The sequence below is a fragment of the Protopterus annectens genome, chromosome 4.part0 (genome assembly GCF_019279795.1).
Source record: "Protopterus annectens isolate FY-2018-M chromosome 4.part0, PAN1.0, whole genome shotgun sequence".
In the NCBI taxonomy this organism is placed as follows: Eukaryota; Metazoa; Chordata; order Ceratodontiformes; family Protopteridae; genus Protopterus; species Protopterus annectens.
The window spans coordinates 864,511,973-864,536,919 of NC_056733.1; the positions used below are offsets into that span (position 1 = coordinate 864,511,973).

The 24,947-nt window shown below is 45.7% G+C and overlaps 1 protein-coding gene across 2 annotated transcripts in view; it reads right to left on the reverse strand.

Moving 5' to 3' along the window:
- Window positions 1-24,947, reverse strand: part of RNF185 (ring finger protein 185) — a 471,432-nt gene that overhangs the window by 33,048 nt on the left and 413,437 nt on the right. For both annotated transcript variants that reach the window (XM_044068822.1, XM_044068823.1), the window contains one exon: window positions 21,866-21,983. In XM_044068822.1, the coding sequence (XP_043924757.1) occupies window positions 21,866-21,983 (118 nt within the window). The remainder of the gene's footprint in view (window positions 1-21,865; window positions 21,984-24,947) is intronic.

The window sequence follows — 24,947 nt, forward strand, 5'->3', positions numbered from 1 at the left end:
TCTCGGTGTGGTATTTGCTTTCTACAGGCGAGACAATTGTTAACTTTTTCTGACATCGGTTAGTACAAGAAAAAAAGGATCCCCAACAGGGTACTTAGCTTTAGCAGACTTAAGCTTCAATTCGGGAGACGAACCTCAGGTAGTAGCCGACCGGCACGTGTGCAAACTGCTTCTGCTTCGGGCTCCACGTCAAGAAAGACTGATCTAATTGCGTCAGCTGCCTTACTTTATACTACTGACGACTTGATGTCAGTCCTGAAGTGAGAGCAACTGACGCAGAAATACTAAGCCTCTGGTATTCGGGCCGGACAAGGGCTACCCTGGCAGGGATAACCAAAATGTGATGACTGCAACAGTGAAACACGAAGAACATCTGCTCCAGAGACAGCATCCACAGCATCACAGCAAAACATAAGATGAAATGTGGCTGAGCGAAAGAGTTAAGCATGTCTATAACAACATTTTAAGTTACAGTCAGGAAGATTAGGCAGTGTTTGTCCTATGATGTTCACAACAGGAACCTGGACATGTGGGCTTGGCAGTTAAACAGGCTATGTACAAAGATAAACCAATCCTCGTTTTTCTTTTTGACCGAGGTGAAGAAATGTTTTTCTGGGTTTGTTTCCTAGGAGTGTCCAGATGTATAGTCTTCAGAGTTAAAGCCTGAGGCCTGACCTCCATAAGTCAGCTTCTGATTTCCTCCCTTACTAAGAAATGGTGAAAACCTCCCTCACTCCCAGCAGAGAGAACTGAACATTCTGTCTGATCAGACATGAGAGTATCCCAACACATCGCAGCCCCCAAAGAGGACATGCTAGATTACCCAGAAGAAACAGACAGACTGCACATGAGTTGTAAAGATGCCATGGCAGATTCATTGTTCACATACCACCCGAAAGGAGGACATATGGTTATCACTCAATCACATCTCTCAAATGATGATGCTGATATGGACACGTGCCATGTCCTGAAGACGTTTGTTCTCCAAGTAAAAATAAGGGAGTTTAGCCTATTTCTAATTGTCTTCAAAGTGAATAACTGAAACATTACTGAATCTGATGGCGTGTTCAGCCCTTATGCTAAACAAACTAGAGTGGAAGTCATTACACAGTATCTGGTGAACATAATTACATTTTTCCTTTTCTAACAGACAAATGAAGCTTTCTCAGAAAAGTTGTAAAGAAATAGGAAGACACTGTACCGAAGCGGACCATATGGAAAAACTATACATGGAGTTGACAACTGTCTGAATATGCAGACTAGTGGCAAGAATATTCCATGTTCTGGCATGTCCATATACCACTCTTATACTGGGAACATCTGCTCCCAACAAGGGTGGATGTATGGTGGATGAAGGTGCCTGAAGCTTTGTGGACCAGCTAAAAGTAATGCATGTCAAGATAAGTTCTCTATGTAAGGATTACTGCAACAGTGATCTAATAAACAACACCTGTAGCTGACATGAATGCATGTTTAAGTGAAGACTACAACCTATTCTTGTTCTGCAACATTTGCAGGTACCTCCTGGTTTAACCTATAGATCTTCATAGAATTTTTCTTTTTCTGCGCAAGCTCCTCTTTTGCTTGGTTAGACTTGCTTCTGCAGAACTCTGACTCTCTTAGGACCCTGCTCTCCTCAATGGCACAGACAGTGTACAGGTTCACATGGGCATTTAACCTCTCCAGGCCAGGGACATCAGTCTCTGTACACTGGTGAAAAAGTACAGTTCTATACACTTACCATAAATGTAGATGTTAGTGTATTCACTGTTGCAGTCATCACATTTGGTTATCCCTGCCAAGGTAGCCTTCAGTCGGCCCAAATACCAGAGGCTTAGTATTTCCGCGTCTGTTGCTCTCGCTCCAGGACTGACGTCAGGTCATCAGTGGTATAAAAATAGGCAGTAGACGCCATTATATCAGTTTTTCTTGCTCTGTCAGGAGCCCCCAATAAGGAGTTAGGTTATGGTAGAAGAACACTACCAGGAGAACGTAAACAGCAAAATTTCCTTGTAAGGAGAGAGAAAGAAAGACAAGGGGGGGTGGAGGGAGGCAAACCAGGACTGCAACAGTGAATACACTCGAACATCTACATTTATGGTAAGTGTACACAACTGTACTCTGTTCTTCGTGTTTCACTGTTGCAGTCATCACATTTGGGTCGATTCCCAAAGCTGAAAAAAAGGGTGGAGGCAGTCAAGAAGACTGGGGGCTGGCTAGGATGCCCTGCAAGACTGTAATGGCAAAGCCTGCCCTGGATTTGGAGAAGATAGGCAGGTGGTAATGCTTGGTGAAGGTAAGAAAACAGAAGACCATATTGCAGCCTCCAGGATGTCCCTGGTGAGGACCCCTCTGAGGAAAGCTGCAGAGGTGGAGGTTGCTCTGGTGGAATGTGTCCTGATCTCCCTTGGGGGGAGGTTTTCTGTGCTGTTTGTAGCAGAAATGGATGCAATGTGCTATTCATTTGGAAATAGTTTGTTTGGATATGGCCTTGTCCTCTGTTCCTGCACCAAAGCTGACTAGCAATTTATCAGTTTTTCTAAAACATTTAATCCTGTCTAGGTAGAATCTGAGCTGTCTGTGCACATCTAGAGAGTGCAGAATCCTTTCCCCCTTGTTTTGTGGGTTAGGGGAAAAGGTGGGCAAATGAATGGATTGGTTGAGAGCCACACTGGACACCACTTTTGGCATGAAGGATGGGTTAGTCCTGAGGGAGACCCTGTCAGCATGGAAAATGATGAATGGCTTTACAGCCATAAGTGCTTGTAGCTCTGATACTGTTCTAGGTGAAGTGATGACTAGAAGCAAGGCTGTCTTCCAAGAGAAAAGTTTTAACTCTGCTGAAGCTGCAGGTTCAGGGGGGTGGGTGGGGGCAGGGTGAGCTTTTCCAACACAAAGTTTAGGTCCCAAGCTGGGGTAGGAGCTCTTCTGGGGGGGCCTCAAGTTGTTAGCCCCTCTTAGGAACTGTTTGATGAGAGGGTGCAAGAAATTAGGTGGCTCTGTGCTGAAATGAGCAGAGATGGCAGAGGCATGAATTTTAATAGAAGAGAAGGATAGACCCTTGTGTAGCAGGTCTTCCAGGTAATCCAGGATGAGAGGTAGGGTGGGCTGTGCCGTTTTGGCTCCCTTAGCCTGGATCCAGGTGCAAAACCTTTTCCACTTGTCAGCATAAGACTTTCGAGTGCTGGGGCGTCTAGTCTCACGTATAACATCTAGAACTTGTTTTCTTAGACTGGCAGCTTGAGGAGAGGTCAGGGAATAAGCCAGGCTGCCAGATCGAGGGTCTGCAATTGGGGATGCATAAATACTCCATTCCTCTGAGTCAGGAGTGCTGTGATCTGAGGAAGGTGCCATGGTGGCAGGGGTGACAGGCTGCACAGCAGTGGGTACCAGTGCCGTTGTGGACAGTCTGGGGCAATCAGGATTGTCCTTGGTTTTGCCTCCCTTACTTTGAGCAGTACCCTTGAAATGAGTGGTAGAGGGGGAAATGTATAGACCGAGAGTTTTACCCACTGGAAGGATAGAGCATTCTCTTTCCAGCCTTGCTGTGAGGTTCCCTGGTGCAGAATTTGCTGAGCCGATGACCATAGTGAGAAGGGAAGTCCCTTGATGTGGCAGCACGCTGCTGCCCACCAAAGAAAATCTTTCCTTAGACAAGTTATCATCGGTGTAAGAGTTTCCAGGTCTTGAGAGTGCTGACACCAATGGCTTTTTAGGTACCATTGTGTTTCCGCATATCCAGTCTGGCATATGGAATGAGTAGAATGCAGGAAGCCATGAACCCTAGAGTTTGCAGGATTTTCCTTGCAGATAACTGGGTCCTGGTGGCTAGTTGAGAGAAGTAGGTTGCCAGGTAGGCTTGTTTTTCTGGTGCAAGGAATGCCATCTGGAATGCTGTGTCCAGGTTTTCTCCCAGGAATACAATTTTTTTGTGTACTAGTTTTGATTTCTTTTCGCTGACAGTATACCCCAGGGAGGTCAGCAGGTCCTTTACAAAGGTCAGGTGCTTTAAGCAGCTTTTCCCATCTCTCTGCCTGAATCGGGCAGTCATCTAAGTATAGGTAAATTTGAATATTTCTTTGCCTGCAAAAAGCTGGCGGGAGCCAGACATTTTGTGAAAACTCTGTGAGCAGTGGATAAGCCAAACGGAAGCGCAGAGAACTGAAAGTGCAGTGATCCTGCTCTAAACCTAGGCATTTCCTGCATGATTCATTGACTGGGATGTGGAGGTAGGCCTCTTTTAGGTCTAGGGTGGCTAATCAAGCATCCTTGGAAAGCATAGGAAGAAGCTGCTGGAGGGTGAGCATTTGAATTTTGGTATCACCAGAAAGGTGTTTAGAATGGATAGGTCGAGGATGGGGTGCCATGTGCCCTCTTTTCTGGGTACCAGGAAGAGTCTGGAATAGAAACCTTGGCCTGTCTGTTCTGCAGGAACATGCTCTATTGCCCTCATGGAGAGGAGGAAAAGGACTTGCTTTTTGGCCTCTGCCCACTGGTTTGGGGGAATATCTGGGAACATTTTTGGGGTTGGCAGAGTGTGATAATAAAATTTGTATCCCTAGGACACTATGTTGAGGACCCAGCAGTCGTCGGTAATGGTGGCCCCGTTATTTGTGTGGAAAGAGAGTTTTCCTCCTTGGGGCAAGTGCAGGTGGGCAGAGGGAGGGGTGGAAGTGTAAAGTCATTGTGAGCTGTTATCATAACGGGGTGGCTTTGCACTCCCTGGTTTTGAAGAGGAGGAACTCCATTGCTTAGATCTCTGCATTCACTGGGGCTGTCTGGGAGGCCTGCTTCCCCTGGGTCTGGCCTGGGCTGACCTTGGTGGGGGGGTAGGAAAGGACCAGTGCTTGGAGGAGCAATGCCTACTGAACCTCAGTGCCTGGACCTGTAAGAAGTCTTTAACTATCTGCATAGAGTTAGCTTTTTCTTCAATCTTTTTTAGGACCTCTTCTGCCTTGCTGCCAAATAAGCTGTCTTTGTACAAGGGTGCTTCCAATAATTTGGATTTGACTTGGTCTGGCAAGGTCTGTTCCTTAAGCCAAGCATGTCTTCTAAGTACAGAACCAGTAAATGCTGCCCTGCAAGATGCTTCTAGGGTGTCAAAGGTGTGCTTAGTTACTTGACTTGCAGAATGTATTAACTCTTGTAACTATTTTCTGCACAAGCAGGGAAGGAAGATCTTTTTTGTTTGAGGAGTACCATGGTATGTTGCTGATATTTCAACATATGGAACTGACAATTTAATGATCTAATAGCAAGAGTAGCAGAGGTTTATACTTTTTTTACCCCATCTGTCTAATGATCAGGAATCCCTAACTGAGGGGGTGGGATTCTTAGCTGAAGTTGCTTTGATTCCTTTAGGTCCTTGAGAGATGACCTCGGGGTCAGCAGTAGGATTTTTGGAAAGACATTTGTGAGAGTCAGGGACTCTATAGTACCAGTCAGGTTTCCTGGGAGCAGGAGGGAGGGTGTCAGGGGTCAGACTGAAATCCATAAAATCATCATCCACAAACCTCCAGTACAGGAGGAATGGCCAGAGGTCTGTGCTCTGGAAGACCTAAGAATTCCCTGAGTCTCTTTTTTGAATGAGGATAGTCCTGACATTCCCAATGGAAATGCTCTCTTACAAGTACGTAGGGTTTCCCCAAAGGAAAAGTGCTCGGGTGGAGAGGCTGAAGGGATGGATTCCTCTGCATCAGAATCCTCATAAGCGGAGAGAGGTTGCATATTTTCATATTCAGATGCATCGGAGTCATCAGACTCCTGTTCAGATAAAACTACTAGGGACAAGTCTCTCTTAATTTTGAAAGGGGTAGCCTGGCTTTCCCTGACAAGCATTTTAAAGTCTTCCACCATTTTACGCATTTGAGACTGAGGCAAGGAAGCAGGGGCCTGAGCTTGGGTCATCGTTTTTTTGGGTGTTGTTCGTACCCTGGGCCTTAGAAACTCTAGTTTTTGAAAGAACTGTAGACGCGAAAGTCGTCAGTCTGTGTTGAGTATCGGTAGTTTGAAGTACTTCCTCAGAATCTGGTGCCTGCTCAGAGGCTCCGGACCCATCCAAGGTGGAGACAACAGCAGGATCCTTAGTCGAAGAAGAGTCGCACGGCATACCAGACTCCAAAAGGGCCTTGGTAGCGGCCTGTGAATCCACAGAAACGGGCATCAGGGACTACGAAAGTGCCTCACTGAGGACCGGAGAAAGTACAGTTGTGTACACTTACCATAAATGTAGATGTTCGAGTGTATTAACTGTTGCAGTCATCACACTTGGGTTATCCTGCCAGGGGTAGCCCTCAGTCGGCCAGAATACCAGAGGCTTTGTATTTCTGCGTCAGTGTTGTCGCTCCAGGACTGACGTCAGGTCGTCAGTGGTATACAAATCAGGCAGCCGACTCCATTACATCAGTTTTACTTGCCCCAACTGTCAGGAGCCCCCAAATAAGGAGCTAGGTTATGGTGGAAGAACACCGCCAGTAGAAAGTAAATACCAAAACTTCCTTGTAAGGAGAGAGGGAAAGATAGTGAGAGAGAGAGACAAGGGGGATGGATGGGGTAAAACCAGGACTGCAACAGTGAATACACCTGAACATCTGCATTTATGGTAAGTGTACACAACTGTACTATGTTCTTCATGTTTCACTGTTGCAGTCATCACACTTGGGTTGATTCCCAAAGCTGAAGAAAAAGGGTGGAGGCAGTCAAAAAGCCTGGGGGATGGCTAGGATGCCCTGCAAGACTGCGGTAGCAAAGCCTGTCTGGATTTGGAGAAAACAGGCAGGTGGTAAAAGTTTAGTGAAGGTATGAACAGAAGTCCAAGTTGCAGCCTCCAGGATGTCCCTGGTGGGGACCCCTCTGAGAAAAGATGCAGAGGTGGAGGTTGCCCTGGTGGAATATGTCCTGTCCCCCATTGGGGGCAGTTTCCCGTGCTGTTTGTAGCAGAAATGGATGCAGTGTGCTATCCATTTGGAGATTGTTTGGATATGGTCTTGCCCTCTCTGCCCCTGCTACAAAGCAGACTAGCAATTGGTCAGTTTTTCTAAAGGATTTGGTCCTATCCAGACAGAATCTGAGATGTTTGTGCACATCTAGAGCGTGCAGAATCCTTTCCCCCTTGTTTTGTGGGTTAGGAAAAAAGGTGGGCAAATTAATGGATTAGTTGAGAGCCACACTAGACACCACTTTAGGCATGAAGGAGGGGTTAGTCCTGAGGGAGACCCTGTCAGCGTGGAAAATGATGAAGGGCTCTACAGCCATGAGTGCTTGTAGCTCTGAAACTCTTCTAGCTGAAGTGATGGCTAGAAGCAAAGCTGTTTTCCAAGAGAAGAATTTTAACTCGGTTGAAGCTGCAGGTACAAAGGGGGGGGGGGTGAGCTTTTCCAACACAAAGTTAACATCCCAAGCTGGAGTTGGAGCTCTTCTGGGTGGCCTTTAGTTGTTAGCTCCTCTTAAGAAGTGTTTGATGAGAGGAAGTGAGAAGAGAGGTGGCTCTGTGCTGAAATGAACAGAGACGGTAGAGGCATGAATTTTAATAGATGAGAAGGACAGACCCCTGTGTAGTAAGTGCTAGGTAATCCAGGATGAGAGGTAGGGAGGGCTGTGCTGTTTCAGCTCCCTTAGCCTGGATCCAGGTGCAAAACCTTTTCTACTTGTCAGCATAGGATGTTCTAGTGCTGGGGCATCTGGCCTCGCATATCACATCTAGAACTTGTTTACTTGGGCAGACAGTTTGAGGAGAGGTCAGAGAATAAGCCAAGCTGCCAGGTTGAGGGTCTGCAATTGGGGATGCATGAATTCTTCCTTCTTTCAGGTCAGGAGTATAGGGATCTGAGGTAGGTGCCATGGTGGCAGAGGTGATGGGCTGTGCAGCAGTGGGTACCAGTGCTGGCATGGCCAGTTTGGGGCAATCAGGATTGCCCTCGGTTTTTCCTCCCTTATTTTGAGCAGTACCCTTGAAATGAGTGGTAGAGGGGGAAATGCACAGACAGAGAGGTTTACCCATTGGAAGGACAGAGCATCCACTTTCCAGGCCTTGCTGTGAGGTTCCCTGGTGCAGAATATGTGGAGCTGATGATTGGAGTGGGAGGCAAAGACATCCACCCTTAGAGTTCCCCATTTCTGGGTTACAAAGGTGAAGGTTCTGTGGTCTAGCTGCCACTCGTGTGGGTCTAGCAGATTTCTGCTTAAGTTGTCTGCCAGAGAGTTTAGGGATCCTGGCAGGAATTATGCTAGTAAACGTAGTTGCATGGCTGACACTGTGTGCCAAAGGGTCATGACGAGCCTGCAGAGGGGATAAGAGTGAATTTCTCCCTGCTTGTTGATGTACCACATCACTGTGGTGTTGCCTGTTTTGATCAGTAGAGGCCCCATGGAGAGTAGGGGTCTGAAAGCTGTCAGGAAGTGCTGAACAGCTAGCATCTGTTTTTGGCTGATGTGCAGATGCATTTGATTTGGGCTCCAATGGCCCTGAATGCACCTGCCGTCCAGGTGTGCACCCCAGGCATAGAATGATGCATCTGTGGTGATGGTCTGGGCGACGTGGGACTGTGAGAAGGGAAGTCCCTTGTTGTGGTTGTATGCTGCTGCCCACCAAGAAAATCTTTCCTTAGACAAGGTATCATTAGTATGATAGTTTCCAGGTCTTGAGTGTTGACACCAAAGGCTTTTTAGGTACCATTGTAGTTTCCTCATATGCAGTCTGACATAATGAACGAGTAGAATGCAGGAGGCCATGAACCCTAGAGCTTGCAGGATTTTCATTGCAGATAACTGGGTCCTGGTAGCTAGTTGAAAGTAGCAGCCTGTCAGGTAGGCTTGTTTTTCTGGAGTAAGGAATACCATCTGGGATGCTGTGACCAGGCTTGCTCCCAGGAATACAATTTTTTGTGTGGAAACTAGTTTTGATTTCTTTTCGTTGATAGTGTACCCCAGGGAGGTCAGTAGGTCCTTTACAAAGGTCAGGTGCTGTAACAGGTTTTCCTGACTGTCTGCTTGAATCAGGCAATCGTCTAAGTAGGGGTAAATTTGAATATTTCTTTGCCTGCAAAAAGCAATGGCAGGAGTCAGGCATTTTGTGAAAACTCTGGGAGCAGTGGATAAGCCAAAGGGAAGACCAGAGAACTGAAAGTGCACAGATCCTGCCCTGAAACTTAGATATTTCCTGCAAGATTCCCTGATTTGGATGTGTAGGTAGGCCTCTCTTAGGTCTAGTGTGGCTAACCAAGCATCCTTGGAAAGCATAGGAAGAAGCTGCTGGAAGGTGAGCATTTTGAATTTTGCTTTCACCAGAAAGGTGTTTAGAATGGATAGGTCAAGGATTGGGTGCCAATTGCCCTCTTCTCTTGGTACCAGGAAGATCCTGGAATAAAAACCTTGGCCTATCTGGTCTGAGGAACATGTTGTATTTCCCTCATGGAGATCAGCGATAGGACTTGATTTATGGCCTCTGCCCACTGTTTGGAGGAAGATCTGGGAACCCTCTTGGAGTTGGCAGAGTGTGGAAATAGAATTTGTATCCCTGGGACACTATTTTGAGGACCCATCAGTCGTTGGCGATAGAGGCCCAGTTGCTTGCATGGAAGGAGAGTTTTCCTCCTAGGGGCACAATCATCTGGGCTGAGGTAAGGGGTGGAGGTGTAAAGTCATTGTGAGTTCTTACCATAAGGGGGTGGTATAGAACTCCCTGGTTTTGAAGAGGAAGAACTCCATTGCTTAGATCTCTGCATTCCCTGGGGCTTCTGTCTGGGGAGTCTGCTTCCCCTGAGTTTGGGCTCAGCTGGCCTGGAGGGGGCCGGAAACGATCAGTGCTTGGAGGGGCAATGCCTACTGAACCTTGGAGGCTGGACCTGTAAAAAGTCTTTAACTGTCTACATACATTTATCTTTTTTAAGATCTCTTCTGCCTTGGTGCCAAACAAATTGTCTTTGTTTAATGGTGCGTCCAATAATTTTGATTTGACATGGTCTGTTCCTTAAGCCAAGTATGCCTTCTATGGACAGAACCCAGTGACTGCTGCCCTGCAAGATGCTTCTAAGGCGTCAAAGCTACATTGCAAGGTGTGCTTAGTAACTTGCCTTGCAGAATGCATAAACTCTTGTAATGCTTTATTTTCTGCACAAGAAGGAAAGGAGTCAAGGAGAATCAGGGACTTCATAGTACCTGTCAGGTTTTCTGGGAGCAGGAGGAAGGGTGTCAGGAGTCAAACGGGATTCATGAAAACATCATCAACAACATCCAGGACAGGATGAATGGCTAAAGGTCTGTGCTGTGGTAAATCTAAGAATTCCCTGAGTCTTTTTTTTTGACTGCGAGTAGTCCAGACATTCCCACTGGAAATGCTCCCTTAAAGTATGAAGGGTGTCACCAAATGAAAAATCTTCTGGTGGAGAGAGAGAAGGAATGGATTCCTCTGCATCAGAATCCTCATAAGCAGAGAGGGGTTGCATGTCTTCATATTCAGAAGCATCAGAGTCATCAGACGCCTGTTCAGATAAAACTACTGGGGACAAGTCTCTTTTTCTTTTGGAAGGGGTAGCCCGACTTCCCCTAATAAGCATAATAAGGTCTTCCGCCATTTTAAGCATTTGACACTGAGGCAAGGAAGCAGGTGCCTGAGCTTGGGTCGTTGTTTTTTTGGGCGTAGATTGCACCCTGGGCCTTAGATACTCAGTAGTTTTAGAAAGAACTGAAAATGTGAAAGAAGTCATCTGTTTGTGTTGAGTATTGGTAGTGTGAAGTACTTCCTTGGAAACCGGTGCCTGCTCAGCGGCTCCAGACCCATCCAAGGTAGAGACATCTGCAGGATCCTTAGTCGAAGAAGTGTCCCGTGGCATACCGGACTCCGAAAGGGTCTCGGTAGCGGCCTGCAAATCCATAGCATCAGGGGCTGCAAAAGCACCTCACTGAGGACTGGAAAACTGACGACTAGCTTAACGGAGGCGTCGGCAGCAGTTTTGGACCTGTGCGGTCTCTGTCTTTATCCTTACATTTTTTTGGATAGCTTACCTAAGCCATATCGGAATTCAAGGACTGACAGCAAAAATATCTAGCTACAATAAAGGCCCGACAATGTAAAGTTCTGGCGTTGAACAAAGCACAAAAGCGACAGTGAGGGACGTCATGGTCTGGGCCTAAACAGGTGACGCAGTAAGAATGGAAGTCTCGGTGCAGTATTTGCTTTCCACAGGCGAGACAATTGTTAACTTTTTCAGACATCGGTTATACCAAGAACAAAGGATCCCCAACGGGGTACTTGGCTTTAGAAGACTTCAGCTTCAATTCGGAAATGAAAACTCAGGTAGCAGCCGACCGGCACTTGTGTTAACTTCTTCTGCTTCGGGCTCCTTGGCAAGAAAGACTGATGTAATGGTGTCAGCTGCCTGATTTTTATACCAATGACGACCTGACGTCAATCCTGGACCGACAGCAACCGAAGCAGAAATACTAAGCCTCTGGTATTCAGGCCGACTGAGGGCTACCCCTGGCAGGATAACCCAAACGTGATGACTGCAACAGTGGAACATGAAGAACATCTGACGACTAGCTTAATGGAAGCACCATCGGCAGTTTTGGACCTGTGCGGTCCGTCTCTGTCTTTATCCTTACGTTTTTTTTGGAAGATTGGTTGTCTAATGGCTTACCAAAGCCATATTGGAAGTCGAGGACTGACAGCGAAAATATCTAGCTACAACAAGGGCCCGACAAAGTAAAGTTCTGGTGTTGAACAAAGTACAAAAGCGACAGCTAGGGATGTTGTGGTCTGGGCCTAAACAGGTGACGCAGTAAGAATGGAAGTCTTGGTATGGTATTTGCTTTCTACAGGCGAGACAATTGTTAACTTTTTCTGACATCAGTTAGAGCAAGAAAAAAGGATCCCCAACAGGGTACTTCACTTTAGAAGACTTCAACTTCAATTCGGAAACAAAAAACTCAATAGCGGCCGACTGGCACTCGTGCGAACTGCTTCTGCTTTGGGCTCCTCCGCAAGAAAGACTGATGTAATGGCGTTGACCACCTGTTTGTATACCACTAACTACCTGATGTCAGTCCTGGAGCGACAGCAACCGATGCAGAAATACTAAGCCTCTGGTATTCAGGCCGACTGAGGGCTACCCTGGCATGGATAACCCAAATGTGATGACTACAACAATGAAACACGAAGAACATCTAGTCTTCCATGCGTGAAGAGGGGGCCCAACAGCCACCACTGTTGAATGGGGAGATGGTGGCTTGACTGATATGGCAATGTCCCCTTTACATTATGGCATTACTTCAAAGGACAATGAAGTATGGGCTAACAGCATCTCTGTCCTGGGCCCTGGGGCATACTCCTCCAAGTCCTCCACATACCTAGCTCTAAACTTAAACTCAGGTCTCTGACAGAACTACAGAATGTACCCATCTCTATCAGCACATCCCCTACAGTCCCTCCCTCTGCAGAAAGATAAGTGGGCAAAACCTCACCACTCCCTTCTCAACCATACCTCATCTAGCAGATGCCCATGTCCCTAACCAAATTCTGGTTGCCTAGGTCATAGTTAAGGCTTTAGCATTCTATGACAATGAAGATGGCTTAGCTCTGAAAAGATGTGGATTAGAAAGAAAGATTCAATGAGCTATGAGCCCTGCAAACAATGTGATTACAAACTTACAGCCTGGAAGCATAACAGTCTCCTGGATAACTTCACTATTTTGATCTACAGGTAAACATCCTGGAGATCTAAACAGCACATCCAGTCTCTTGCCTGTAAGCATAACAGGATAGACTTGACTGTACCACCTGGAAGGACTTTTTCTTCACATACTGATTAAGATGACTGACGGCCGGAATCTGTCAAAAGTCTTGACTTTATTTGGGTGCCACGAAGGGAAAATAAAATCCAGACTCTCTCTGGGACCTCTTGGATAGCTTGTTTTAATAACAAACTGTGCACTCCTGCTGAGTTGTCCTCCCCTGACAGGGTGGTACTAAGGGTGGATGGGAGGGAGGATGTTTGGGGTTGATTAAAAAATGGCATAAAACAAGCCTCTGGATACGATTGCTATGACTAGTGTCCTTCGTGATGGGCAAACACATGGACACATGAAGGGAAACATGCCCCCGACTGTCTCAAGAGCATGACAGTTGGACAAGCATTCACATTGGCGGGACCCTTGAAAGGATTTGCTGAACCCTTGATGGTGTGGACCACCTCAGCCTCTTTGATGATGGTTAGAAGAGAAAAGTACAGTTTTGTACACTTACCATAAATGTAGATGTTCAAGTGTATTCACTGTTGCAGTCATCACACTTGGGTTATGTGCCTGCAGGTAGCCCTCAGTTGGCCTGAATACCAGTGTCTTAGTATTTCTGCGTCGGATGATGGTGCTTCTTCCATGACGTCAGGTCGTCAGGGGTATAAAACAGGCAGCCGACCCCATTACATCAGGTTTTTCTTGCCCCAAATGTCAGGAGCCCCACAAATAGGGAGCTAGTATATGGTGGGGACCACCACCAGTAAAAAGTAAATACCAATGCCAATGAGAATGGCCATAGGGAGGAGAGACAGAGAAAACCAGGGGGATGGAGGGAGGGAAACCAGGACTGCAATAGTGAATACACTCGAACATCTACATTTATGGTAAGTGTACACAACTGTACCTATGTTCTTCGTGTTTCACTGTTGCAGTCATCACACTTGGGTTGATTCCCAAAGCTGCGGAAGGTTGGAGGCAGTCAAGAAGTGTTAGGGCTGGCTAGTAGGCCTTGCAAGACTGCTGTAGCAAATCCAGCCCTGGATTTAGAAAAGAAAGGTAAGTGGTAATGCATGGTGAAGGTATGCACAGAACTCCAGGTTGCAGCTTCCAGAATGCCCCTGGTAGGGACTCCCCTGAGAAATGCTGTAGAGGTGGAAGTAGCCCTAGTGGAATGTGGTCTGATCCCCTGTGGAGTAGGTTTACCATGGTACTTGTAGCAGAAATGGATACAGTGTGCTATCCATTTGGAAATGGTTTGTTTTGAAATGGCCTTACCCTCTGCCCCTGTAGCAAAGCTGACTAGCAGCTGGTCACTTTTTCTGAAAGGTTTAGTCCTGTTAAGGTAGAACCTGAGCTGTCTATGCAAGTCCAAGGAGTGCAGGATCCTTTCCCCTTTATTCTGAGGGTTAGGGAAGAAGGTTGGCAAATGGATGGATTGGTTTACAGCCACACTGGATACCACCTTAGGCATAAAGGACGGGTTAGTCCTGAGGGAAACTCTGTCAGCATGGAAAATAATGAAAGGTTCCATAGCCATTAGTGCCTGTAATTCAAGACACTCTTCTTGCTGAAGTTATGCCTAAAAGCAAAGCTGTTTTCCAAGAGAGGAATTTTAACTCTGCTGAGGCAGCAGGTTCAAAAGGAGGAAGCGTGAGCTTTTCCAGTACAAAGTTAAGGTCCCAGGCAGGGGTGGGTGCTCTCCTAGGGGGCCTTAAGTTTTTAGCTCCTCTCAGAAACTGCTTGATGAGAGGGTGAGAAAATAGGTTGCGGCTCAGTATTATAATGAGCTGAGATGGCAGAGGCATGAATCTTAACGGAGGAGAAGGAAAGGCCTTTGTGGAGCAGCTCTGCTAGGTAATCCAGGATTAGATGTAAGGAGGGCACTGCTGTCTCCTTCCCTTGAGACTGATTCCAACAATATCTTTTCCACTTTTTAGCATAGGATTTCCTAGTACTAGGCCTTCTGGCTTTAAGAATGACATCCAGCACCTGTTTGCTGAGGGCTACTCGTGGGGTATTCAAGGGATAAGCCAGGCTGCAAGGTTTAGGGTTTGCAATTGAGGATGCAAAATCTGTCCCTCCTGCTGAGACAGCAGGATAGTTGTCTGGTGAAGGTGCCAGGGTGGCACTGTTGTCAGGATGCGCAAGAGTGGGTTCCAGTGCTGGTGTGGCCAGTCTGGGGCAATAAGAATTGCCCTTGGCATGTCCTGTTTTATCTTGAGTAGTATTCTGGAGAGAAGGGGCAGAGGGAAAAAGGCATAAATTGAGAGGATTCCCCATTGAAAGGATAGGGAATCCACCCTTCCAGGCCCTGCTGTGAGGGTTCCTGGTGCAGAATTTGTTCAACTGGTGGTTCTCGGGTGAGGCAAAGAGGTCTACCTCCGGTGTCCCCCACCTCTGGATCAGATGGTTGAAGGTGTTGGACTCCAATTTCCACTTGTGTAGGTCTAGGAGATTTCTGCTTAAGTCATCTGCCAGTGAATTTTGTTTGCCTGGCAGGAATTGAGCTTGTAGATGCACTTAAGAATGGGTTCCCCCCCCTGCTTGTTTATGTACCACATAACTGCGGTGTTGTCTGTTTTTATAAGCAGTTGTCCTGGAAGGATTAGGTATTTGAAGGCTGTCAGAGCATTCTGTACAGCTAGAATCTCTTTTTGATTGATGTGCAGGAGAATCTGGCTTGGGCTCCAGTGGCCCTGAATGCATTTCACTGCAATGTGAGCCCCCCCATGCACAGTCTGATGCATCTGTTGTCAGGGTTTGGGCAGCGAGGGGTAGAGTGAAAAGCAGTCCCTTGTTGTGGATGCATGCTTCTGCCCACCAAAGGAACTTTGCCCTTAGACAAGGTATGATACGAATGACTACTGTTTCCAGGTCCTGAGAGTGTCAGCACCAAAGACTTTTTAAGTACCGATGAAGTTTCCTTATATGCAGTCTTGCATATGGAATTAGCAGAATACATGAGGCCATGAACCCTAGGGCTTGCAGACAGCTGGGTTCTGGTGGCCATTTGTTTGAAGTAATTTGTCAGATAGACCTGTTTTTCTGAAGTGAGAAATGCCATCTGGGAAGTTGTGTCCAAGTTTGCTCCCAGGTATACAATCTTTTAACTGGGCACCAGTTGTGATTATTTTTCATTGACTGTGTACCCCAATGAAGTGAGAAGGCTTTTTACAAATGCCAGGTGCTAAAGTAGAAATTCCTGACTACCTGAATCAGGCAGTCGTCCAAGTATGGGAAAATGTGGATATTTTTCTGCCTGCAGTATGCAATGGCTGGAGACCCAGCCACTGGGGATGCACAAGCCAGTGCATTTCTTTGTGCTGGTCCCAAGCCTGGATAAACGGGGAGGGTTGCATCAGGAAGGGCATCCGGCGTAAAATTTTGCCAAATCATACATGCGGACAACAGTACAGATATACATACCGGATCGGTCGAGGCCCGGGTTAACAACGACCGCCACCAGTACTGTTGGCCAACAGGGTGCTGGCAGAAATTGGGCTACTGTTGGCCAAAGGAGGAGAAGAGGGGGAAGGCATGCCCGAAGGCAGGTAAAGGCTAGTACTGTGATAGTGAGGGTCGGAACTTTGAATGTTGGCAGTATGACTGGTATAGGGAGAGAGCTAGCTGATATGATGGACAGAAGGAAGGTTGATGTACTGTGTGTGCAAGAGACCAGATGGAAGGGGAGCAAGGCTAGGTGTATCGGAGGTGGGTTCAAATTGTTTTACCATGGTGTGGATGGGAGGAGGAATGGTGTAGGGTTATCTTGAAGGAACAGTATGTTAAGAGTGTTTTGGAGGTGAAAAGAGTGTCGGACAGAGTGATGTTTATGAAGCTGGAAATTGGTGTAATGATGAATGTTGTTAGTGCATATGCTCCACAAGGTGGGTGTGCGATGGATGACAAAGAAAAATTTTGGAGTGAGTGGGATGAAGTGGTGATAACTGTACCCAAGGGTGAGAGAGTGGTGATTGGAGCAGATTTCAATGGGCATGCTGGTGAAGGTAACAGAGGGGATGAGGAAGTGATGGGTAGGTATGGTGTTAAGCAAAGGAATGCAGAAGGTCAGATGGTAGTGGATTTTGTGAAAAGGATGGACATGGCGGTGATGAATACATATTTTAACAAGAGGGAAGAGCATAGGGTGACATACAAGAATGGAGGAAGATTATATCTTACGTAGAAGGGCCAGTCTTAAGGAGACTGTAAAGTGGTGGCAGGGGAAAGTGTAGTTAGGCAGCATAGGATGGTGGTTTGCAGGATGACATTGGTGATCAAGAAGAGGAGGAGGAGTGTGAGGGCAGCACCAAGGATCAAAAGGTGGAAATCGAAAAAGGGTAATTGTGAGGTGGTGTTCGGGGAAGAGTTAAGACAGGCACTGGGTGGCAGTGAAACGTTACCGAATAGCTGGGTAACTACAGCAGAGCTAGTAAGGGAGATGGCTAGAAAGGTGCTTGGTGTGACATCTGGAAAGAGGAAGGAGGACAAGGAGACCTGATGGTGGAATTAGGAAGTACAGGAGAGTATACAGAGAAAGAGGTTGGCGAAGAAGAAGTGGGATTGTCAGATAGATGAAGAAAGTAGACAGGAGTAAAAGGAGACGAGGTGCATGGCAAAGAGAGAGGTGGCTAGGGATAAGGCGTATGAAGAGTTGTGTGAAAGGTTGGACACTAAGGAGGGAGAAAAAGACCTGTACAGATTGGCTAGACAGACGGACCGAGCTAGTAAAGATGTGCAGCAGGTAACGGTGATAAAGAATAATGGGGGAAACGTACTCACAAGCGAGGAGAGTGTGTTGAGCAGATGGAAAGAGTACTTTAAGGGGCTGATGAATGAAGAGAATGAGAGAGAGAGGGAGAGAGAAGGTTGGTTGATGTGCGGATAGTGAATCATTAAGTGCAGTGGATTAGCAAGGAGGAAGTAAGGATAGCTATGAAGAAGATGACGAATGGAAAGGCTGTTGGTCCAGATGACATACCTTTGGTCTGTGGAAGCATGGAGGTGTTTAGGTGAAATGACAGTGGAGTTTTTAACTAGATTGGTTAATGAAATCTTGGAAAGTGAGAGGATGCCTGAGGAATGGAGAAAAAGTGTTTTGATACCGATTTTTAAGAATAAGGGTGATGTGCAGAGCTGTAGTAACTACAGAGGGATAAAACTGATCAGTCACAGCATGAAGTTATGGGAAAGAGTAGTGGAAGCTAGGTTAAGAAGGGACATGATGATTAGTGATCAGCAGTATGGTTTCATGCCAGGAAAGAGCCTAAACAAGTGACGCAGTAAGAATGAAAATCTCTGTGAGGTATTTGCTTTCCACAGGCAAGACAATTGTTAACTTTTTCTGACATCGGTTAGAGCAAGAAAAAAAGATCCCCAACAGGGTACTTAGCTTTAGAAGACTTCAGGATTACAAACTCGAAAACGAAAATTTCAGGTAGTGGCCGAACGGCACTTGCGAACTGCTTCTGTTTTGGGCTCCTCCTCGGCAAGAAAGACTAATGTAATGGCGTTGACTGCATGTTTTATACCTGTTGACCTGACATCATGGAAGAAATTACAGCATCAGATGCAGAAATACTAAGACTCTGGTATTTGGCCTGACTGAGGGCTACCTGCAGGTAGATAATCCAAGTGTGATGACTGCAACAGTGAAACACGAAGAACATCTGCCTCTGCTACAAGATTCTCTGTCATACTGCTGCTTATGCTGGGGCTGCTGGTCTTTATGAAACCCTCTCAAACCTTGTGTGTGTCAAGTAGCTCACTGTTCCCATAGAAAAAGTACTTGACACAGTCAGGATTTTCAAATCTATCCATCATCACGGACTATTAGGAAGATGGATAGCCTCAATGTCTTCTGGGACCTTGTGCTTGGTGGCTGCTGACACCACTATGAAGCCACAAAGTGGACTTTTGCTTCAGTGTTCCCCAATCTTGAAGGTCCACAACACTCCATCCGGTTTATATGAAAATGGTTCCATTACATGTGGCTCCCTCTCCACACCTTGGACCAAACCATGCTGACATGTAGCAATATATTTTCTTATTCATTTGCAATTACTGCCTGCTGTTTGTCTGATGTAGATGAACAAACGAGGATAATCTTAATAAGTGCAATCCTACTCTGTCATGCTGCTATGTGCAGTATTCTTCTAATGACTGTCTGGGGGGTGTTTTTAATGTTATTACTGGTTTATTCACTTTTCTGTCTTGTATTGAATATCTTTTTTTTTTAAATGAAATGCTATACTGTTGTTCTACAAGTCACTTTTAATATATATATATTTTTTTATGGAGATGGGGCCAATGGGCAATGATCCCCCCTCTGGCTCATTGTCTCCAGGAACTCACCAAATATGGTGTCTTCAGAAGGGAATTTGATAAAACCCTCCCTTTAAATGAGATCTGTGTCTGAGGATGGAGACTCAGAGGGGAGACTAAGTGCTTCCTCCTGCACTGCCTCTTCCCAGGAGAACTTCAAGGAGACTCATCCACATTGTCCTGAGAAGGCGACCTCAACCATCCATAGCTATAAGAGCCTCTGTTCTGTGATGTAAGACAGATAAATGGTTTAAAGTCTGTCTCAATGGTGCTTAGGGGTGGAGCTGGCAGAGCTTGTACCTGTTCTTGCATAAAGATCACACTTGATCTTCTCTGTGCCAAGCCACCTGGCAAGATACTGGGACCAAAGTTGTAAATGCTGATTGAAGCAGCGCTGAAGGATGGCCATCAGCACTGACACCTCCAGAACCATGGGTACCGGGGAGACCTTCAGCACCAAAGCATCAAATGCCAAGAACAATAATGGGCTAAAAAGGGCAGGGGATGGAGATGGCACACAGATGGCAGCACCAAACCCTTCAGGCCCAATAGGAGGTCAGTGTTGACTGCACTGGAGTCAATGCCTCCACTGACTCTGAAGGTCTTTAGGTGTCAAGAACATTGGTATAGGATTTCTAGCCAGTTCCAAAGCTCTTGGAGTTGAAACAGGGTCTGGGGTATTAACAGTAAGGAAAGTGGCTTGGAGGTTTTCTTGCACCACCCTGGACACAGAAAGGGCCACGGTGACACCATTTTGAAGATAAGCCTTCACAAAGGCCATCCCCATCTTGTTACACTCTGGATATGTGTGGGGCTCTCGAAGGACCTAGAAAACAAAAAGATACAGCTGATGCCAGGAAAAAGGAAAGGAAAAGGGAAAGTTCTGCTTCTAGGAAAAACTCCCCATACTTCTCCTCACAGCAGAGTCCGCGGTGCCTGAAGATTCTTAGCAGAAAGGAGAAGCAGACCTAGATGAGGTTGCCAAAATGGAAAGTCTTGGACTAGCCTGGGAACTGTAGTTGGGGGAAGCTTCTCCAAAATAGAAGCACTGTATTTGTTCTCGCTTCACTTTTCTTTCCTTATCTCTTGGCAAATTGATTTGTCTTTCTAATTAGTTCTCTTTTTCATGCTCCATATCGTTTTCCTTGGTTAGATCCAGTTTTAGTTAGCCCTTGAGGATCAGTTTATTGCAGTGATCCAGAAGGGTTTATGAGTTGAAGTTTATATATAATTAGCAGCCTGCATCTAAATGCCCTATCTCAATTCACATAACTCACACCCTGTGTGGATCTTGTTGAGTTTTTTTTGTGTCCAAACTACCTACATTTTTTAAATCTAGAAGCAATGGCAACCTTATCCATACCTAAAGAAGGCTGCCACAGAAAGCCTTGAATATCAAACAGTTCAGCAAATCAACTTCTATGGAATCTAAGCAAGCAAACTGTAAACCAGCAGTCTAGCTGCCTTATAAACTACCCTAACTAACTAGCAATAAGAGCTAGAAGGAACAACAAATATATTTTTCTGTACCACCAGGGAAGGGTCAATATTAGATAACTGAACTTTCAAAAGTTTGATTGTCATATGGTCGACACCATAAGATCGAACTTTTAAAAGTTCAAATATCTAATAAATAAATAAACTACACAAATAATCTACCTGAAAGTTTTAAGCTGGGGGCAAGCCCCCTGAACCACCCACCCCCCACTCTTTAAATATACCAACTCCAAGATCGCACTACATTGCAGAAAAGGGAAATCTTCTCATTCCGCTCTGTACGGAGATCTCCGTTAAAATGTTCGAACTTTCAAAAATTCGATCATATGGTGTCGACCATATGACACACAAACTTTTAAAAGTATGATTATCTAACATAGACCCACCAGGGATGACAGGAAACAAAAGAAAAGTCCAAGTGAACAGAAGAAAAAAAATAGGTTGGACAGCAACTTGTTAAACATTCAAATAATTACAAAATACACTTACTGCTCTTGATTGTTTGTCTTTTCGGCTTTTTCCCGGTAAGGGGTTCGCCACAGCGGAACTCCGGTCCGCTAATCACTGGCAGTAGATTATTATGAAATGCCGAGGTGCCAGCTCGACGCCCAACCTTCAACGAAGGCATGCCCATTTACGCACGCATGTCTTTCAAACGCTACCCAACCGTGGGGAGGACATGCAGACTCCACACAGAAGGCACTCCCAAGCCAAGCAGAGAATCGAATGGGAGAACCTCTTGCTGTGAGGTAACAACGCTACCGCCGTACCACCGCGGCATGTCACACTTACTGCTCCTGATAAACATCAAAAAACATTCTCAGTCAGCTCAAGCAGCGCAAGTCACTGAAGCTCATAACGGCAACAATGACATCTGTAGAATCACAAGAAAGCAGGGGGTTATGGGACAGGGGTGGAGCTCAAGCTAGCAGTTGTTGCCTTGAAGAAAAGTCACCAAGGTGAGCAGTCCATCATTTCCAGCATCTGGAAAACACCAGCATAAATCTGTCTGCCCTTTAACAGACTCACCGTTACTGTTATGGATTTTCTACTTGCATCCTCCTCTTGTAATAGCAAGCCATATCCTGGCATCATTCACGTTACAAGTGGGAGCTGAAGTAACAGCTTTCCAAAAGAATCATTCATGAACAGTCCCTACACCTGTCTGCCAACAAGAAAAGGTATTGCTCTCTCTCCAGTGAGGTACTCACGTGATTGCACTACCTTTCTCCTTGACACAACTTGCAGACATTTTAGGCACTCGAGTTATATATTTTTAACACACAAGCAACTCTGAATGAAATGTACATACCTGGGGGTGGTCTTCCATCATTAATATTGAATGCTGTGGCAAAAATACCAAATGGAAATGCTCCAATTCCAAAAGACATTTGAAATCCACCATCCCCGAACCCAAAGCCCTGGAAACCCTAAAAATTGAAAAAGCCATGGAAAAGCTTAGAGACATATCACTGTGCCCCAGTTCAAAGATTCATTAATGCAAAACTTTTTTTTTTATTATTCATTACAATGTAACATTCAAAACAGTAAAACCATGATACAAAGATAACCTATAACAAGATCAGAAAAGGTACACCTCAAACACTTAGAAGTTATTAAAACAAACCAAAAGATGGTTGCATGTAGCTATTGTTTGTCTGTATTAATAACATACAATAATAAAATTATAAAGAGTCCAGTAGCATTCAAAATCTGTAGAAACTGCTAATAACAAGACATTACCTGGTCTTACACTGCAGAGCAAGTTCTTACATTTGTAGTTCTGATAACCAAGGTCTAGCTGGTGTAGATGGAGTAGAAGACAGCTAGTGTTCCTTTCTATGACAGGTAGGACTTAACTGGCTACTCTCAGTGGAGTTTAAAAGGCTTGCAACAGGCAAATAATGACTGAGGAGAGCAAACAGAGATCCCTGAAGGAGCACACATGCCTTTTCCACATTAATGTCACTGCTCAAAACACACTGGGGAAAAGCAGCTAGTGGGCAGGATGCACACAACGTCCCTTTCACTGTAGCAAAATAGTGTTTGGGGGGGAGAGCAAGTCTTACAGGGAAAACAATCCATGGGGAACGAACAAATCTTAAAGGTTGAGGTGTCAGGACAGACCAACAACAAAAACACATCTGATAACAAAAGAAAAACAGAATATGAAAATGTTCACAAACAACAGTAACAGCATTTTATAAAATAATTAAAAGATGAGGTTTTCTGGCCAACTTTCCTCTCTTTTGAGAAATTTTGGGAATAGAACCCTGCACACAACTAAAGAACCTGCAGGAAAACATCATAAAAGTCTGGTCAGTGCACCAAAACAGACACGGCTACGCAGTTAAGGGAAAATGTAAGTGTGGGACCACATGCACTCCTGTAATTATCACAACAGGTGCTGTGGGGTTGGGGGTGGGGTTCAGATGGAACAAAAGCTGCAGAATTAAACAAATCCCCAACTCTTAAGGATGATGGACACTAGCTGTCTTGGTTCTTGAGATCTCCTCACCTCAAGCATTCTGACAGAGTTGGGGGGAAAGGAGTAAGCCACATTGTGGAACACAAGCTTGATGACTGTAGTGAGGATAGAGGACAAAATATACATTAAAATATCTAGTAAAAGAGTGAAAACTACTTACCATTTGCACTAACATCTTATAACAGAACAATAAAGATTATGAAAGCACGCAAAGTACGGAAACCCAAGGCCTACAATCAAGAAACTAAACATGCAAGAAAAAAAAATTACAGTTGTGTACACTTACCATAAATGTAGATGTTCCAGTGTATTCACTGTTGCAGTCATCACAATTGGGTTATCCCTGCCAGGGTAGCCTTCAGCCGACTCTAATACCAGAGACTTGGTATTTCTGTGTCTGTTGCTGTCTCTTGAGGACTGACGTCAGGCCATCAGTGGTATAAAGGAAGGTGTCTGACACCATTACATCAGTTTTTCTTGCCCTAACCTGTCAGGAGCCCCCAAAGGAAGAGGTCAGGTTCTGGTGGAAGAAACCCACCAGTGAAAAATAAATACCAATATGTTCCTTGTAAGGAAAGGAGAACAACAAGGAAGAAGGGTAACAAAAGGAAAAAGAGAAAAAAAAGGGGGATGGAGGGACTGCAACAGTGAATACACTCAAACATCTACATTCATGGTAAGTGTACACAACTGTACTATGTTCTTCATGTTTCACTGTTGCAGTCATCACATTTGGGTAGATTCCCAAAGTTGAAGAAATGGGTGGAGGCAGTCGAGGAAGTTAGGGGCTGGCGATAATGCCCTGCAAGACTGAAAAGACAAACCCTGCCCTAGATTTTGAGAAGAGAGGCAGGTGGTAATGCTTGGTAAAAGTGTGAACAGATGTCCAGGTGGCAGCCTCCAGGATGTCCCTGGTGGGGACTCCTCTTAGGAAAGCTGCAGATGTGGAGGCTGCTCTGGTGGAGTGTGTCTTGACCCCCTTGGGGGGAGGCTTACCAAGCTGTTTGCAGCAGAAATGGATGCAGTGTGCTATCCATTTGGAAATGGTTTGCTTGGATATGGCTTTGCCTTCTATCCCTGTAGCAAAGCTAACCAGCAATTGATCAGACTTTCTGAAGGGTGTAGTCCTGTCCAGATAGTATCTGAGCTGTCAGTGCACATCTAGAGAGTGCAGAATGCTTCCACCCTTGTTTTGGGGATTAGGAAAGAAGATGGGCAGATGAATGGATTGGTTGAGAGCCACACTGGGCATCACCTTGGGCATGAAGGATGGGTTAGTTCTGAGGGATACCCCATCTGCATGGAAGATGATGAAGGGTTCCATAGCCATGAATGCTTGCAGCTCAGAGACTCTTCTGGAGGAAGTGATAGCCAGAAGGAAGGCTGTCTTCCAGGAGAGAAATTTTAGTTCTGCAGAAGCAGCTGGTTCGAAAAGAAGCAGGGTGAACTTTTCCAAGACAAAGCTAAGGTCCCAAGCTGGTGTTGGCGCCCTTCTGGGGGTCTCAAGTTACTAGCCTCTCTGACAAACTGTTTAATCAAAGGGTGTGAGAAGAGAGGCTGCTCAGTGGGAAAATGAGCAGAAATGGCAGAGGCATTAATTTTTATAGAGGAGAGAGTGAGAGACCGCTGTGTAGTATGGGTCAGCTAAGTAATCCAGGATGAGAGGGATGTAGGGCTGTGCCGTATTGGCCCCTTAGCCTGGATCCAGGTGCCGAACCTTTTCCATTTATCTGCATAAGACATTCTGGTGCTAGGGCGTCTGGCCTCATGGATAACATCCAGAGCCTGTATACTGAGGATGGCAGATTAGTCTGGGGTTATGGAATAAGCCAAGCTGCCAAATGGAGTGTCTGTAATTGGGGGGGGGGGGGGGTGCATGAATTCCCTTCCCTCTGGGTTAGGAGGT